The sequence below is a fragment of the Magallana gigas genome, chromosome 10, assembly GCF_963853765.1.
Source record: "Magallana gigas chromosome 10, xbMagGiga1.1, whole genome shotgun sequence".
Taxonomy (NCBI): domain Eukaryota; kingdom Metazoa; phylum Mollusca; class Bivalvia; order Ostreida; family Ostreidae; genus Magallana; species Magallana gigas.
The window spans coordinates 20,785,609-20,805,250 of record NC_088862.1 but is presented as its reverse complement, the minus strand read 5'-3'; the positions used below and the strand labels follow the sequence as shown (position 1 = coordinate 20,805,250).

General features: G+C 33.3%; 1 protein-coding gene across 2 annotated transcripts in view; it reads left to right on the top strand.

The window, feature by feature from the left end:
* Positions 1–19,642, top strand: part of LOC105328991 (cytochrome P450 20A1) — a 73,649-nt gene that overhangs the window by 48,392 nt on the left and 5,615 nt on the right. The window contains exons 3-6 of one of the 2 annotated variants that reach the window (XM_066073085.1): positions 17,527–17,628; positions 18,229–18,278; positions 18,616–18,785; positions 19,056–19,201. In XM_066073085.1, coding sequence (XP_065929157.1) covers positions 17,527–17,628; positions 18,229–18,278; positions 18,616–18,785; positions 19,056–19,201 — 468 coding nt within the window. The remainder of the gene's footprint in view (positions 1–17,526; positions 17,629–18,228; positions 18,279–18,615; positions 18,786–19,055; positions 19,202–19,642) is intronic. The other variant, XM_066073086.1, reaches the window with a different exon arrangement.

Sequence of the window (19,642 nt, the reverse complement as noted above, 5' to 3'; positions counted from 1 at the left end):
GGGCGTTTTTCAAAAACGGTTCAAGATAAAGACTTGGAATTTTCTGTGTTGAAGCAATGATCGTTTTTATTTGGACATAAGACTGGAAATTAGTTTCCGTCACTTCCGGTCTTAACCGGAAGTGTTTTAAAATTTTCGAATTTTCGAATTTTTCGTTTTAATTTAAAATGTTTACGAGGTTTGTAGAGTTTGTTATGCTGAACACGAATCTGAAATCCGTTTGAAAATCGGACGATGCATTACAGAGATATCGGGGGTTAAAAATTGATTTTTCCGGAAATTTTGATTCTGCGTCCTTGGTTTAAAAAATAGTGTAATGTTCAAAGTAAAATTAACTCGTACCAAAAATAATCGCTAAGTTGTACTTGAACACATTCGGATTTTTTTGTTAAGTCGTTCTTGAAATCAGAAAGGTTTTTGTTAAGTCGTACGTAAAATCATTCGTATTTTGCTAAGTCGTACCAGGAATAATTCGATTTTTTTCATCTTTTTATTTTAGTTACTCTTGTTATTGGTTTAAGGGCTCTGCTTCATACAGGAACTTCCAGCTTTACTTCCGATATTAACGGAAGACCCACTCGTTGCTTTGCAACGAGCTTTGCTCTAGTTATTATTATTTTTTTTTTCCCCTTTTTTTGTCCACAAGATTTCTCAGAGATGGCTGGATAGATTTTCTTGAAATTTTCAGGACTAATAGAAAGTGTTAATATCTCGAGGCGTTTTTTTCATTTTCTCAAAAATCATTTCCGGTCGTCCGTTTCCTGTCCCGCGTTGAAAAAGCTTGTACATTCGAGATCTCAAAAACGGTAGAGACTTTAACATCCAAACTTTGTGGGATGATAGACCTATAGTTGTAGATTTGTTTAAACTATTTTGTTTTGTTCGTCGTAACTTCCGGTCGTCACCGGAAGTACTTCAAAATTAACAACTTTTACGCATTAAATTCCTTTTCAATAGAATAAATATTTAAGCATTAATCTACACAAAACATCTTTGCGATGTTATATCAACAACAAAATTCCACTTCCGGTGAGATATCTCAAATATCTCAGGTAGCTTTTTTGAAACACATTTTGTACAAACGAGATATCAGTGACTATAAGAGATCAAAGCACAAGACTATTATGGATGATAGACATTTGATTGAAAATGTGTTTAACCGGTTTCATTTTGTCTTCCGTCACTTCCGGTCCACACAGGAAGAGTTCAAACAAATCGAGCTGATTATCAGTTTAACGTTTTGTCTTTGATATCTGTAGTGTGCTCGAGTAACAATAAAATGCAAAGGGCAAGTATACAAAAAATAACTAATAAAATTTACATTAAGCACTTCCGTTTGTCCGTTTCCTGTCCCGAGACAAAAAACCTTATTTCGATGAGATCTCAAAAACGGTGACAAGTTGAACAATAAAACTTTGTGGGATGATAGACCTATGTATGTGCATGTGTTTACACTATTCTGTTTTGTTCGGCGTAACTTCCGGTTGTCACCGGAAGCTCTTCAAAAATAACTATTTTTACGCATTAAATTCTTTTGCCATAGAATAGATATAGAAGTATAAATCTATACATACGTTATCAATGCAATGTTATATCAACAAAAAAATTCTACTTCCGGTGAGATATCTCAAATATCTCAGGTAGCTTTTTTGAAACACATTTTGTACAAACGAGTTCTCAGAAACCATAAGTGATCAAAGCGCAAAACGTTCATGGATGATAGACATTTTATTGAAGATATGTTTAACCGGTTTCATTTTGTCTTCCGTCACTTCCGGTCCACACAAGAGGAGTTCAAACAAATCGAACTTTTTATCAGTTGAACTGTTTTTCTTTGATATTTGTAGTGAGCTCGATGAACAATAATGTACAAAAGACAAGTATACAAGAAATATTTAGTACAATTTACATTGAACACTTCCGTTTGTCCGTTTCCTGTCCCGAGACAAAAAAACCTTATTTCGACGAGATCTCATAAACGATGTCGACTTGAACAATCAAACTTTGTCGGATGATAGACCTATATATGTACATTTTTTTAAACTATTTTATTTTGTTCGGTGTAACTTCCGGTTGTCACAGGAAGCACTACAAATAATATGTTTTTTCTTTATTTATTTCTTTTACATGGAATGAATATATCAGTATACAATCTTAGATGTGTCATCTTTATAATGTTAAATTTTTTAAATAACTGTTCCTTCCGGTGAGATATCTCAAATATCTCTATGAAGCTTTCCCTTTTACAAATTTGATGCCCGCAAGATTTTTGTCACCGTAAGTGAATGAGACACAAAGCTTTCATGAATGATAGACATTTGATTGATGATATGTTTAGTGGGTTTTATTTTGTCAACTGCCACTTCCGGTTTTCACTGGTAGGATTAAAATAAATCAAATTTTTAACAACCAAACTTTGTAACCTGTTTTGTTTAGTTCGGCATTACTTCCGGTCGTCACAGAGAGTACTTCAAAAATTGATTTCTTTTTCAATCTCGTTGTTTTACATGGAAGTAACGTCTGGATACATAATTTACAATACTTATAATATTACCTATTTTCTCTATGTAAGAGAAGCAATGTCTACGGTTAAATTGATTCATTAAGGTCTTCCGTTTCCAACGGAAGACCTTATAGTGATTGTAATGTTTCTTATTAAGGTCTTCCGTTTCCAACGGAAGACCTTATAGTGATTGTAATGTTTCTTATTAAGGTCTTCCGTTTCCAACGGAAGACCTTATAGTGATTGTTAGGTTTTTTCTTTCTTTCTTATTATTATTATTTTTTTCCCCTTTTTCTCTCGTGAATTTCTCAGAGATGTCTTGATGGATTTTTATAAAATTTTTAGGAATGACATAAAATAAAAAGATCTAGAGGATTTTAATTAAAAATATTCTAAATTCACTTCCGGTCGTCCGTTTCCTGTCCCGCGACAAAAAGCTTGTCACCTCGAGATCTAAAAAACGGTAAAGACTTAAACATTCAAACTTTGTGGGATGATAGACCTATAGCTGTAGATGTGTTTAAACACTTTTGTTTTGTTCGTCATAACTTCCAGTCGTCACCGGAAGCACTTAAAAAATATATTTTTTTACGCATCAAATTTTTTGTCAATAGAGTAAATATATAAGAATAAATCTATACATAGGAAATCTCTGCGATGTAATATCAACAAAAAAATTCTACTTCCGGTGAGATATCTCAATTATCTCAGGTAGCTTTTTAAAAACACATTTTGTTCCCGCGAGATCTCAGAAACTATAAGCGATCAAGACACGAAACTTTCATGGATGATAGACATTTAATTGAAGATGTGTTTAACCGGTTTCATTTTGTCTTCCGTCACTTCCGGTCCATACCGGAAGAGTTAAAAAAAATCGAGCTGTTAATCAGTTTAACTGTTTTCCTTTGATATTTTTAGTTAGATAAATGAAAAATAATGTAAAAATGGCAAGTATACAAGAAATATTGAATACAATTAAGATTGAACACTTCCGTTTGCCCGTTTCCTGTCCAGAGACCAAAAACCTTATTTCGACGAGATCTCAAAAACAGTAACGACTTGAACAACCAAACTTAGTGGGATGATAGACCTATGTATGTACATGTGTTAACACTATTTTGTTTTATCCGGCGTAACTTCCGGTCGTCACAGGAAGTACACCAAATTTTGATTTTTTAAAAATATTTTGGTTATTTAGCATTGAAGTAACATTCAGCTATAGAAATACAAAAAGTCATCTACACATGGTAAAAAAAAGATCTACTTCCGGTGAGACATCTCAAATATCTCAGGTAGCTTTCTTTTTTAAAAACAAAGTACCAACAAGATCTCAGAAACTGTGATAGATCAAGACTTATATAGATAATGGACATTGATTGAACATGTGTTTAACGGGTTTCATTGGGTCCTACGTCACTTCCGGTTAATACTTGAAACGTTCAAAAGCAATAGAACTTTTTTTAAAACTTTTAACTTTTTCAAAAACATTTTACTCAATGTGATGAACAGTAACGTACGTAGGTAAATGAACTAAAATATCTACTCTCCGTTTCTTAAATCACTTCCGTTTGTTCGTTTCCGGTCCCTAGATAAAAACCTTTTTTCAACGAGAAATTATAACTCACGAAAACGTGAACATCCAAACTTTGAGGGAAGACAAAATGTACATGTATCCATTTTCTGTTTACAAAATAACTGGATTTTTTGTGCAGATTAATACATGAGGAACGGAAGACCTTTTTGTTGCTATAGCAACAAGAGTCTAGTTAAGGTCTTCCGTTTCCAACGGAAGACCTTATAGTGATTGTAAGGTTTTTTAAGGTCTTCCGTTTCCAACGGAAGACCTTATAGTGATTGTAATGTTTCTTATTATTATTATTCTTATTTTTTTCCACGCTTTTCTCAGAGATGACTGGATAGATTTTCTTGAAATTTTCAGGAATAATAGGAAATGATAAAGTCTAGGAAGGATTTTTTTATTTTTTCAAAATTTATTTCTGGTCGTCCGTTTCCTGTCCCGCGACGAAAAAGCTTGTCACCTCGAGATCTCAAAAACGGTAAAGACTTGAACAACCAAACTTTGTGGGATGATAGACCTGTGTATGTAGATGTGTTTAAACTATTTTGTTTTGTTCGTCGTAACTTCCGGTCGTCACCGGAAGCACTTCAAAAATAGTAATTTTACGCATTTAATTCATTTTTCATAAATTAGATATATAAGTATAAATCTATACATAGGTTATCTATGCGATGTTAAATCAACAAAAAAATTCTACTTCCGGTGAGATATCTCAATCATCTCAGGTAGCTCTTTTAATACAGATTTTGTACCCGCGAGATCTCAGAAACTATAAGTGATCAAGACACCCAACTTTAACAGATGAATGACATTTGATTGAAGATGTGTTTATTTGGTTTCATTTTGTCTTCCGTCACTTCCGGTCCACACCGGAAGAGTTCAAACAAATCGAGCCGTTTATTAGTTTTACTGTTTTCCTTTGGCATTTTTAGTTTGATAAATGAAAAATAATGTACAAAAGGCAAGTATACAAGAACTATTTCATACAATTTACATTGAGCACTTCCGCATGTCCGTTTCCTGTCCCGAGACCAAAAACCTTATTTCGACGAGATCTAAAAAATGGTGACGACTTGAACAACCAAACGTTGTGGGATATTAGACCTCTGTATGAACATGTGTTAACACTATTTTGTCTTGTTCGGCGTAACCTCCGGTCGTCACCGGAAGTACTTCAAAATTTTTGTTTTTTTTCATATATTATTCATTTTACATAAAATGAAAATATCAGTATACAATCTTACATATGTCATCTATATAATGTTAAATTAGCAAATAAATTTTACTTCCGGTGAGATATCTCAAATATCTCTATGTAGCTTTCTTTTTTTTACAAATTTGATGTCCGCGAGATTTTTGTCATTGTAAGTGATTGAGACACGAATCTTTCATGATTGATCGAAATTTGATTGGGGATGTGTTTAACGGATTAAATTTTGTCAACTGTCACTTCCGGTTCTTACTGGAAGGGTTCAGACAAATCCTGTTTTTAACAAGTTTAACTGAGTTTCTTGGGTGTTTCATCTAGCCTGATAAACAGTGATGTTCGTTAAGCAAATGTACGAGAAAAACCATCTTTTGTTTTCATTTATCACTTCCGTTCGTCCGTTTCCGGTCCCGAGACAAAAAATATTGTTTCAAAGAGATCAGGGATGTGAACAACCAAACTTTAAGTAAGATTGACTTATGATTGTACAAATGGTTAACATTTTTGTTTAGCTCGGCGTTACTTCCGGTCGTCACAAAAATTACTTCAAAAATTGATTTTCTTATCATTCCGTTGTTTTTATTAGAAGTAACGTCTGGATATATCATTCACAATAATTATCATATCCACTTTTTTTCTATGTGAGAGAAGCAATGTCTTACAGTTGAATTGATACATGTATATTAAAACGGAAGACCTTTTTGTTGCTTTTGCAACAAGTGTCTAGTTATTAAGGTCTTCCGTTTCCAACGGAAGACCTTATTGTTATTGCTTTGTTTCTTTTTCACTATTATTTTTATTGTTTTTTTTTTTCTGTCACGTTTTCTCAAAAATGCTTCAGCCAATTTTCATGAAATTTTCAGATCTTATTCATGACAAAATTTGTAAGAAAAGTACACGGGCTTTTTTTTGATCGTCACTTCCGGTACCGAGATATTAAAGATTTTACGTTTTTGCCTGTTCACGATTTTTCTCAAAAAGTATTTACGATAGAAACTTCAAATTTTCAGAGAAGGTAGAGAGTGAACGGCCGCAGTGCCCTTCGCATATCCGAACGTCCGCCGTCACTTCCGGTCGTCACCGGAAGGAAATGAAAAACCTTAATTTTTCAAATTTTTAGATTTGAATTTTATTTATGTTTTTATTCGATAGAGACGCTTAAAACACTTCAGAATATGAAATTCGTGTTAAAATCGATCCAGGCATTCCCGAGATTTTGAGTTCAAAAGTTCTGAAGCGAGAGTCCGCGTAGCTCAGTCGTTAGAGTGTTGGACTTGTGCCCAGGCGACCCGGGTTCCATCCCCGAGTGCCGATTATTTGTTCTTCCCTAATTTTCTTTTGTTTAACGATTTTACCTTTAAAATGATGGTTTTTATTGTTTTCCGTTTTATTTTTATCATAAATAAAAATAATAACAGCTTTTTTAGTACAAATATAGAGCTCGTTTTTGTCAGCAGTTCGCATCGCCGCCATCAAAGACATGCCGCCGAAGCGCCCCTGCAGTACGACCGCATTAGAGTTCACTGGGTCGCTCTGCCGGCATCAAAGAAATGCCGCCATCTCAATGACTGTATACACACAACATTTAGCAATGCACCAACGTTATTCTACATGACCTTAAAAGGAGGACTGATTAGTATTTGTTCACATATATAGATACACGCTTGCATGTATGCATGCGTTTATTGACATTCGTTGCTGATATACTGATTCCCTAAACACTATAAAAAACTAGAAAATCTCTCTCTCTCTCTCCTCTCTCTCTCTAAAGTACTTGTACAGGTAACATGCAGTAAATTGGATAGAGGCTAAATGTACATTGGCGTCCAAAAAGTATACATGTATTTATTTCAAGTTACGGGATAATGTCTATGGATTCAAATAATTTGAAATTCATTGCTTAATGATTGTCTTCATACTGATTGGAAGTCAACGCTAAAATTAAAGATGGTGGACTTTTTCCTTTTTTTTGTGCATGTCTATATACTGATACAAATCTGTTGCCTGTCTGGGATTAAGAAAAACCTCCAAAGTTTATACACGTAACTATACAAACGAACGGGTGACTCCGACAAGGTTTGAAAACTGACCAGCCGTTTATGAGTGTTTGAGCCTAAGATAAACAGATGTTAAAAAATCAAAAATTACATCTTTCAAACAACGCTTATACATTGTTCTAACATATGTACATGTATATTGTTTAGAAATTGTGTAATTTGTGATATTTAGAATTTAATAGTCTTCGTTTAATATAGAAGTCACCGACCGACCCCCCCCCCCCCCCCCCATTCATAAAATCATTTAGTTTTTCTGGCCCGATTTTCCTTGATCTTTGATCTTGGGCCTTTAACTTCAACTAATTACCATTCTAGATTACTGTACTAATTACCAGACCAATTCGTTCATTATTAACAGAGTTATGAAGATTTTGGCATTTGAGTTTCAATTGTCGTGATTGACATGTACTGTAAAAAAAATCATAACTCCCAAGCCCTTCACTCAATCCTAATGAAAATCTGTGAAAATGAACCTCGGACACCATTCTTATTGTCTGCCAAATATGCAGCGGATTGAAAAATCAAGTCGAAATTCCTGAGATTAAACGGCGCTTATTGCCTATACCGGAAAATTAAATTTACACAGTACACGCACCGACCCCTCCCCCCCCCCCCCATTCAGAAAATCATTTAGTTTTTCTGGCCTGATTTTACTGGATCTTTCATCTTGAACCTTTATTTTCAACCTAGTTCAATTCTAGATTACTGTACTACATGTAATGACCGAATCCGAGATTCACACCTCAAAATTCTATTTTCGATTTATTTACGACGAAAATCAAGCTCAGGTTTTTTCACCCCCCCCCCCCCTCCAGACACCCCTGCGAATGTTATTGTCATTCAAATTTTAGACCACGTGGTTTTATTTTACCCTTTCAGTTTCGCAGTAAAAATCGTACCTCGTGTATAAAGTCTATTTCACAGTACATGTATCTAGGTTCTTAATATAGGTAGTCAAATATAAAATCTAGAGGTTTATTGATTTTAAACTTTATCTTCATTAATTGGTGAATAAAATGTGTTCTAGAAATAAATGTGACTATACAAAAATTAGTTTTTGTTTGCTGTTGCAACAACTAACATGTTTAAAAGAGATCCCTCCTGAGGATTAATTTTTGATCCGCGCCTGACCTAGTAATAACATCAATAGTGAAACAGACTATACCATTTTATGCAGAATTTTCCTTGAAAATGGCTCGATATACTAAGTTTTAATGCAAAACAGACACCCACTATTTTTTTTTAAAACATGGTATTGCACACCACAAGCATCAAACATGGCTATGATTTTATTAAGCAACCCAATGGTTATATTTTCAACCACTCTACACGTGTTTGAACACGAACGATAACTCTGTTCTGAATATTATCGTTTAATATAAATAACTGGTATATAATAATAGATGGTAAAATAAGACATACATCTTGAAAGCTTTTCCTGTTTTAACATAAATCATAGTAGGATGTGATATGAAAAACGACCAGTACTTACGTATTTTGAGAATATTATCCGAACACTTATACTTCCGCTCGAAATTTCACAGGAAGTGAACAAATATCGGTGAAGTCTCGTGAACTTTCATTCGAGCACCTCTGGATTTATTACTTACTTAGCAACGATAAAGAAAACATTCCGAACACATTTGCAGGGGTGCAGACACAAACACGCATAAATATTTCAAATGACCTCGCACTGTTACCAAACCTGAATAGTCAGACATCTTACACGTTGTTTTTCATCTCATACAAAAACTCAGCTCTTCTCCCGGGCGGAAACGCCCCAAATTCAAAGACAAATTCGGGAATTATTTCGCGTCAGCCATGTTTTGAGACATCTGCAAAGGCTGTGTGTTCTAATCTCGCCGGAGCCAAGATTTGTTCTTTCTCTCTATTTCTTTCTCTCCTTTTTATTTAATTTCTAACTAAAATATTCAACATAAAAGGGTTGTTGGACTGAAATTCAAGTTGAAAAACACTCTTCAATTAAGATTCAGACAAAAACAGTCTTTTATTATTAGGGTCTTCCGTCTTCAGCGGAAGACCCTTCTATTCTTATTGTTATTAGGGTCTTCCGTTTACAAAGGAAGACCCTCTTTTTTTTCTTCGGTTTCTTTTTATTACAGGTTATTAGACGTGTTATTAGGTCAAAAGACCTCTTATTTAATATGAAATATAAGGGGCTGGTCCTTCAAATTAGGGATCTACGGGGTGTATAATCCTTCATCCATCGCTCTTTAAGATCACATTTGCATTTCCTGATATGTTTCGTTGATGAAGATAAAAGTCAAGGTCATTTCCTCTTCTCAAAATCGGACGGAAGACCTCCTCGTTGCTCGCAACGAGATCGTGTCTAGTTATTATTATTTTTTTTTTCTCCTTTTTTTGTCCACAAGATTTCTCGGAGATGGCTGGATAGATATTTTTGAAATTTTCTGGAATGAAAGACAATGATAATATCTCTAGGCGTTTTTTTCATTTTTTCAAAATTCATTTCCGGTCGTGCGTTTCCTGTCCCGCGTTGAAAAAGCTTGTCACCTCGAGATCTCAAAAACGGTAAAGTTTTGAACACCCAAACTTTGTGGGATGATAGACCTATAGCTGTAGATGTGTTTAAACTATTTTTTTTTGTTCGTCGTAACTTCCGGTCGTCACCGGAAGCACTTCAAAAATTATTATTTCTACGCATTAAATTTCTTTTCCATAGAATAAACATAAAACTATAATTCTATACATAAGTTACCTATGCGATGTTATATCAACAAAAAAATTCTACTTCCGGTGAGATATCTCAATTATCTCAGGTAGCTTTTTAAAAACACAATTTGTACCCGCGAGATCTCGGAAACTATAAGCGATCAAGACACGAAACTTTCATGGATGATAGACATTTGGTTGAAGATGTGTTTAACCGGTTTCATTTTGTCTTCCGTTACTTCCGGTCCATACCGGAAGAGTTAAAAAAATCGAGCTGTTTATCAGTTTAACTGTTTTTCTTTGATATTTTTTAGTTAGATAAATGAAAACTAATGTACAAATGGCAAGTATACAAGAAATATTGAATACAATTCAGATTGAACACTTCCGTTTGCCCGTTTCCTGTCCAGAAACCATAAACATTATTTCGACGAGATCTCAAAAACAGTAACGACTTGAACAACCAAACTTTGTGGGATGATAGACCTATGTATGTACATGTGTTAACACTATTTTGTTTTATCCGGCGTAACTTCCGGTCGTCACAGGAAGTACACCCAATTTTGATTTTTAAAAAATATTTTGGTTATTCAGCATTGAAGTAACATTTAGCTATAGAAATACAAAAAGTCATCTACACATGGTAAAAAAAAGTTCTACTTCCGGTGAGACATCTCATATATCTCAGATAGCCTTCTTTTTTAAAAACAAAGTATAAATAAGATCTCAGAAACTGTGATAGATCAAGACACAAAGCTTATATATATTATATCCATTTTTTGGTTTACAAGATAACTGGATTTTTTGTGCAGATTAATACATGAGGAACGGAAGACCTTTTTGTTGCTATAGCAACAAGAGTCTAGTTATTATTATTATTCTTATTTTTTTCCCCGATTTTCTCAGAGATGACTGGATATATTTCCTTGAAATTTTCAGGAATGATAGGAAATGATAAACACTAGGGACGTTTTTTTCATTTTTTTCAAAATCGTTTCCGGTCGTCCGTTTCCTGTCCCGCAACAAAAAACCTTGTCACCTCGAGATCTCAAAAATGGTAAAGACTTGAACAACCAAACTTTGTACGATAATAGACCTGTGTATGCAGATGTGTTTAAACACTTTTGTTTTGTTCGTCGTAACTTCCGGTCGTCACCGGAAGCACTTCAAAAATAGTTATTTCACGCAAAATTCATTTTCCACAAATTAATTATATCAGTATTAATCTACACATAAGTTATCTATGCAATGTTAAATCAACAAAAAAAATCTACATCCGGTGAGATATCTCAATCATCTCAGGTAGCTTTTTTAAAAACACATTTTGTACCCGCGAGATCTCAGAAACTATTAGTGATCAAGACACGAAACTTTCATGGATGATAGACATATGATTGAAGATGTGTTTAACTGATTTCATTTTGTTTTCCGTCACTTCCAGTCCACACAGGAAGAGTTGAAAAAAATCGAGCTGTTTATCAGTTTATCTGTTTTCCGTTGATAATTTTAGTTAGATAAATGAAAAATAATGTACAAAAGGCAAGTATACAAGAAATATTTAATACAATTTACACTGAGCACTTCCGTTTGTCCGTTTCCTGTCCCGAAACCAAAAACCTTATTTCGACGAAATCTCAAAAACGGAAACGACTTCAACAACCAAACTTTGTAGGATGATAGACCTATGTATGTACATGTGTTAACATTATTTTGTTTTATCCGGCGTAACTTCCGGTCGTCACAGGAAGTACACCAAATTTTGAATTTTTAGAAATATTTGGTTATTTAGCATTGAAGTAACATTTTAGCCATAGAAATACAAAAGGTCATCTACACATGGTAAAACAAAACCTCTACTTCCGGTGAGACATCTCAAATATCTCAGGTAGCCTTCTTTTATAAAAAACAAAGTAACCGCAAGATCTCAGAAACTGTGAGAGATTAAGGCACGAAGCTTAAATGAATGATGGACGTTTGATTGAACATGTGTTTAACGGGTTTCATTTGGTCGTACGTCACTTCCGGTTTTACTCGAAACGTTCAAGCAATTGAACTTTTTTATTAAATTCTTAATTTTTTTTTTTAAACATTTTACTCAATGTGATGAATAGTAACGTACCGTAGGTAAATGTACTAAAATATCTACTTTCCGTTTCTTAAATCACTTCTGTTTGTTCGTTTCCGGTCCCGAGACAAAAACCTTTTTTCCACCAGATATTACAACTACCCGGAAACAAAAACTTGAACATCCAAACTTTGAGGAAAGACAAAATGTATATATTATATCCATTTCCTGTTTACAAGATAACTGGAGATTTGTGCAGATTAATACATGAGGAACGGAAGACCTTTTTGTTGCTAAAGCAACAAGAGTCTAGTTTTTTATTATGTTTACTTCTTTTCGGCTTTATTGGTTTTTTTTCCCATAAACTGCAGAAATTGTGCAGTACAAAATTCAAAATGGTGCCTCCAAGGACAGGGTCCACGTTCCCGGCACTGGATACACAAACATACAGGTGTATTGTTGTGTAACTGATGGTCCTCAGTATTTTTCAGTAATTGAATAGCTCCATTTTTATATCTTGATAAATTGATATGGCTGTATATAATAAAAATTTTGACCAAAAAGGGAAAATAAACGAAGTCCTATGAAATGTTTCTCTGTCTTTAATAGTAATTAAGTAAAAGAGTATACCCGTGATTACACATAATGTAAATACTTATATTTGTCACCATGCATTTGCTCACCTCCCTGGGCTTCATCAGTCAGGAAAGAGATTAGCAAATGCAACTTAATTCCTCAATTTGATTCTCCTGATACCTTCCTGGTGTTTAAAAAGGAATATTAATGTTGATAATTATAATTTTGAATGATACCTTATACCGGTAGATTTATCTATTTTTTTAAAAAAAAAGGTTTTACCTTTGCCAGATGTATAAATTAAATTTAATAGTAATGCACAGTACCACCAGAAAGGTTTCGGCCCATATATGAAATCATTCTAATGAAAAAACCTGAAACATAAACAACAATATATGGTCTGTAAAAGTAAAAAAGGAAAAAAATACAAATTAGGTAACAAAATTGTACAAGTAATTCTGGTAACCATAACATTTAACTTAAAAAATATCCAATAAGTTATTTGATTTTTCAAATTTAACAATAGTCAATGTTACTAGATTCTTTAATTGTAAATTTGTTATAAAAATATAAGATAAAAGTTATCAGTATTTTAATTACTAGTTCTTTGTTAAATAATTAACAAAATAAACAAAAACAGAGAGTTAGCAAACATTTATAACGAATAAAAACTAACTTTGGAGAATATAATTACAAAACTAACATAGTAACTTTAATAACATAACAAACAATGGAAATCACTATTCAGTGGATCAGTTAAAATAGTCCGTCTGAACAAAGGGTAATGCCTATCAAGTCTTGGTCCACCTTCCATACCTTGCCGCCCACAAAGGAGATAACAACAAAGTCTGGAGGTGACCACAAGCCTGTTTGAACAGAGAGCAATGCCTATCAAGTCTTGGTCCACCTTCCATACCTTCTTTGTTTGAAGCAGCCATATTTGAATGTTGACGCGTGACAAACGGGTCAAACTGACAAAGATGAATTTGTTTGTTGTGCAACAGTTTACGTGCGAAGGGATACTTGAAACATGCAAAATATATTTGTGCCAATTTCGTGAAGAAAATCGAGGTTAAATCTTTCAATGCGTTGACATTTTCACTTGTGACAGTCGTTTTAGATTGTTTTGATTTTCGTTTCATTTTCGTTAATCATGCTTTGTAACTTGAGGTGAACTATCGCCTGTATTTTGGAATGTTTACGTATCGAATCAAACATAGACCTTGGTAAATAAGACAGCTGATTGTTTACCTGCGCAAAATGAGCAAAATCTTATGCACACATATTATATTAAAAATACTATACATTCTATTGGTAATTCGATACAATCTCTACGTAATTGTTGATGAATACAACGTGTTTTGTTAAGATGCTCGGCATTTTCAGTCTAAACGGATATTGTTTTCGGTGCTAGAAATATTAGATATGGCCAGAAATTAGTCCTGACTTTTACCCCGTTTCATTTGTAACCAGTAACAAGGCACTGTTTTTGGTGACAAAAGTAACATAACCTAAGACAAAACTGATTATTTTCTTTCCGCTGGATGGTTTAATTTCATCCAGTAACAATGGTTACAACAATATTCTATTGGTGACAAAAAGTAACGGAGGTAACGAGCATTTTTTTTTGGTTTAGCTGAGGTTCTTATTTTATTTGGTTACAATGGTAACAACTATAACCCATTGTTGACAAAAGGAAACAGAGGTGACGAGCCTTTTTTCTGTTTAACAGAGGGTCTTATTTTATTTGGTAACAATAGTTACAGTTATATGATTTGATCGGTTTACAAAGTTAGGGGGCAGAACTAAAATAAAGAGAATTGGAAGTTAACAGTGTATCCCTAGCAAAAATTTAGTTTTATATCTCGTATAGAATCTTTTTTTAAATGGTATTTCATAAAGGTACATGTCAAAAATTAAGTGTAGGAAAATAAGTGTAAAATTTGGATACTTTATGGTATTCTTTTTTTTTTTTTACTTTTCTACGGATTGGCCATACGGCACAATATCCTTTGGACACTCATATAAAGCCATTGTTGCTCAGGTGAGCGATGTGGCCCCATGGGCCTCTTGTTCTTTTTAATTTTCTTATTAGACTTTATTTGTTTCTCTTTATTTATTCTAAAAAATGATTTAATTTTCAATTTATATAAGATGTAGAGATAGCGTCTTTTTGTCAAATTTGTTTATAAGCCTTTGTAGTAAAAAATGCTTTATATATTGTCTCACAAATGAGAACAGTTTTTCTTTACTGTTGTATGTTATGGGTTCGATACCACCAAAATTTCCGACAATTTTTTTTTCTTATTTTTTTGTTAAATATATTAAAAACTGACTATAGTTAGAAATTTCGCTTTTGCAAACTTGTATTATAATATATTTGACTAGATTTAATTGGGGAAAAATAAATTCAAAATTGTATTTCACTACTAAACCGAATGGGCATTTGCGCCATCTTATTCCCCATCTTCTTTCCCAATATTAATATTTATTACAAAATCTCTGACAATAAAAAAAAATTAAACCCCTGAATCTATTAACTTTACTTTTGACAATTCGCGTAAGTGTAATGATTTATCTTACCTGAGTGTATAAAAAGAGGAGGGAGAAAGGCAGCTTCTAGGTGACTACTCGAGAACTGTGTTTCCCGCACCCCTATTTTATACGCAGGGACACTGCGCTACAACATTCTCGTCCTGATAAATAAATGCGATCAAGTCAATACTAATGATATGACTCACATTTTATTTAGATTTCTGACCCGGCGTCGTCGGGCTCATCACTGGAGTTAATTACACATTTCTCCATGAACAGAAACAATTATACGCTCTCTATGTAACGCGTGTACTTTAACCAATTTCTATAGAAGTTCAGTTATGATAATACTCAGATCTCGTCCTCTGTGAATGTTTGTCCGTTTATCTGTCTGTTAACGTTTTACATTTTTGAAATGATCCCCCAGAACCACTGGGCTGATTTAATCAAATATGACTTAAAGCATTCTTACGGACATTTTCAGGGCTTTCAAACCTGTTCAGATAAAGGACTATTCCTATGAGATACTAGTAATTGAAAAAAAAGAATATTCGATGGGGGTGATTGAAGATAACTTTAAAAAAAGTTAAATTTTATAAAGTTAGTTTTGTTTCTATAAACTTTTAAAAGGAATGTACTATGAATATGATTTAGATTTGTTATAATAATAATGTTATTTAGAAGTTGCAAAGTTAGCGTACAGTAGCACTTTGATGCTGATTTTAAAATGAACACCGTTTTAAGAGAAGACATGTAATTCTACAGAAGGAAATACAAAACACTAAATTAAAACGATATCAGAACATTGTATAGTGAGGTTTTATTCTTATGTGCAGTAGAACTATAGGGCAGAAAGTTCTAGGTAGACTACTTCTGTGGGCAATAGTCCATTGTTCAAGCATAAAGTTTTGGAGTCATGTTATCTCTGAAAATACATATATAAAGCAACAGAAATAACACACAAATACATGGACAAAATAAACAGACTGCATGTTTTAAATTATTAAAAATTTAAGATTTTCATTAATTATTGACAAACGAAGTTTAATAAAAGTTTCTTACAAGTTAACAGATCTAAAACAAAGAATAACAGACCAATATTTAAAGAAGAATATTAAAAAGTATTTGTAATTCACCAAACTTTATCCAGTTGTTTTTGATAATTTTGAATGGTCGTTGTATATATGGTGATGTTTTTCATTCTTTTAGTATTAGGAGGTGATAATTTCGGTCGGGGCATGGCCATATCCAATAAAGCCCGAAGGGCTTTAGGATAGATTTGCCCACGCCCGACCGAAATTATCACCTCATAATATTCATAATATGCAAAGAATGATTTATGATTACTTATATATATATATTATTACCAATATATATATACATACAGTTTAAAACAACGTTTAAAAATCACTATTTTTTTCATGTAGCACATGCTTCATGTATGTATTACTACGCGTCGCAGCATCTTTTATGAAATTATCGGTTGGGTTATAGGCTTCAAAATTGATTCGTAATGTTATCACAGAAAAAGACAGTTGAAAATGTAAGTATATAAAATTATAAGAGGGATCTTTTTTTTTTAAAAGTAGTTTGAGATGTAAAGTATACAATCTTGCAATTGAATTAGGAGACTCATCTGTTCCAATACATCAGTGCACGACTTTGTAACACTGGAGGAAATGAAGAATTTTTATTCAGCTGTTCACAATATAATCATGAACAAGTTTAGAAAGAAATTTATATATACATGTTTTCATAGAAATAATTCTTCAAAAATGATTACGAGATGCTTTACTTTATACATGTATTTATCTTATCTTGTCTGTGTATAGTAGATGCATGGATCATCTATTCTACCGTGAAAAAGCTTTGTTTTCGTAATAAATCTTAATTAGTTTTGAAAATGTTTATATTATTTATTCAGAAATTCAACCTTGGGCAATACAGCCCATCAGTTTACAATAATTCACATATTACAATATGATATGAACATTAGATTCTTTGGAGTCTAAATAACTTTTTATAAATATGAAATTTATTTATGTCTCTGATTTAATGATGCTCGTCTTTTATGATAATCGATGTCTAATGATAAAAGTGCATCTGTTTAGAATTTGTTGGACCTTTATCAATTATTGTAATTGTGTTTGTGCCAATGAAATATTTGTATTTGTATTTAGGAGCACGGACACTTGTGTCTGCGATGAACTATAAGGGGTCGAATAATATGGGGGTCGAAATCTATGTTAATTTCGGAGCACCTCGTGAGTTATCTATCAAGTAGATAATCCACGTTACAGATTTTTACAGGAAACTTTCATTACATTGGATGATTGGAAGATGCTAGACTTCGTGATATTTGCTGTAACTTTCGTTGTGGCCCTATTAATTGCAGTGATTTATCTCTACCCGGTAAGATACTATACCGCAGAGACACAGTAAGCATGTGTTAAAGGATGATGAACTAAAATTAAGAGTTAAAGAGCATCGATATGTTACCTGAGCTGTGTCATTTATAGTTCGATGAACGATGGAGTCCTTAATGAACTCTTATATGACAGATGTTCGGAATATTTTTTTTGGCAGACATTTACTTGCACTTTTTTAGAAATTTTTTATTGCAAATCCATTTTTAACATGTTGGGACTAATTTCTCAAATGGGCTATAACTGTATAATACTAGCTCTTTTGAGAAGTGGACAGGCATATAGCCTACATCCATGTATAGCCTACATCCATGGATGTAGGCTATGCCTGTCCACTTCTCAAAATAGAATAGGGCTATAATAGCTTCCATTTGGGATATAATATCCCAAATATATAGGATATAAAAATACAGAGCATTTTTTACGACTTGCGCGAGGGTAACATATTGCATAAAACTAGCTCTGCTATATTTAAAAAAAATATTAATTCCTGATGGATAATTCCTGAGTGATACTCCAGTTATCAGGCATAATAAGGCTAACATGAAAATTATCGTTTGATATTTATCTTTACAATTTTTTTCAGGGTTCAAAACGCATTACTACCATACCCGGGCCAGACCCCACAACTAAAGAGTAAGTGATGTTCAGCGTTTAATGCTTAACGTTAAAGATCTTCATACATGTACTTCTGAAATCCAGAGAAAATATGATGGCTTCTCAGTCAGACCTATGAACAAATATGTAAATGTCATGCCTTTACTGCAGAAATTAAGAGTTAGTTGCAATTCAGTGTTGGCCAGTAAATGTAGAAACTCAAACGATGAAGAAGAAATCTTAAATAATTTCTAGGGTTTAATATTTTTCAATTACAAGTAAAACAAAATAAAAATGTGCACAACTGCTTGTGGCTGAACTTTTTAAAAAACATTTCATATTTTTTCCTTAAGTATATGTAATGTTTCCTCTGTAGGGATGGGAACCTTGCAGACATAGCGCGTGCGGGAAGTCTTCACGAGTACCTGATCGATCTCCATAAACAATATGGCGACATCACTGCTTTCTGGATGGGCCAGGAATTCGTCGTTAGCATCTGTTCACCGGAGCTGTTTAAGCAACATTCTGCAGTGTTTGATCGGCCAGGTCAGTGGTTAAGATAAGATCTGGGTTAGATTCTTCATAATGCAGTCAAATCTCTTTATATCTTAACTTCATGGAACCAAGTAGATTCAAGGTAATTAGGGTAAAGTATATACAGAATATGTGGGTGGGACTTCTAAATCACTTTGATATATCCATGGTATTCAAGATATCAGAATTTGAAGTACCGGTACTTAATTTCAACTGTATTTACAAAATATTACCATGGTAACAGGATGTTTTAACTTTTATTTTATTTTTCCTCATTCACAGTCTCCCTATTTAAGTTGTTTGAGCCTTTTCTCGGAGAGAAATCCATACAGTTTGCAAACAAAGGAGATGGGAGAAGCAGACGCAAGCAGTATGACCAAGTTTTCAATCCAAGCCATCTAGTTCAATATTACTCTGGGTTACAGGAAGTAAGTGTGTAGCCTTTTTATTTTTCTGATCACAGAATTGCTGTAAAAATGGAGGGAATATACCTCACAGAATTAATGTTTGTTTCTGTGGTTCCATCAGTATTTGTTGAATATTAACGATTCCTTTGGATTCCTTTGTTGAATTGGTCCATGAAATTAGATGTTCATTGAAATGCAATCTTTAATTACATATATTGTTTTGATAGGATCTCTGGCCATAAATTTATGTATCCTTGGAAGTGCAATTTTCGCCAAAATCTGTAAAAATTGATGCCCATTTATACATGTCTTGATGAAACCATGGTATATGAATACCAGAAGGGGTCGTTCTAAACTGTCGAGTTTAACTTGCTGCTATTGGCATTTTCAATGTATGAAACTTATGATAGATATTATAAGTGATTTTAAGTGAATGATAGATATCTTCAAAAAAAAAGTAAA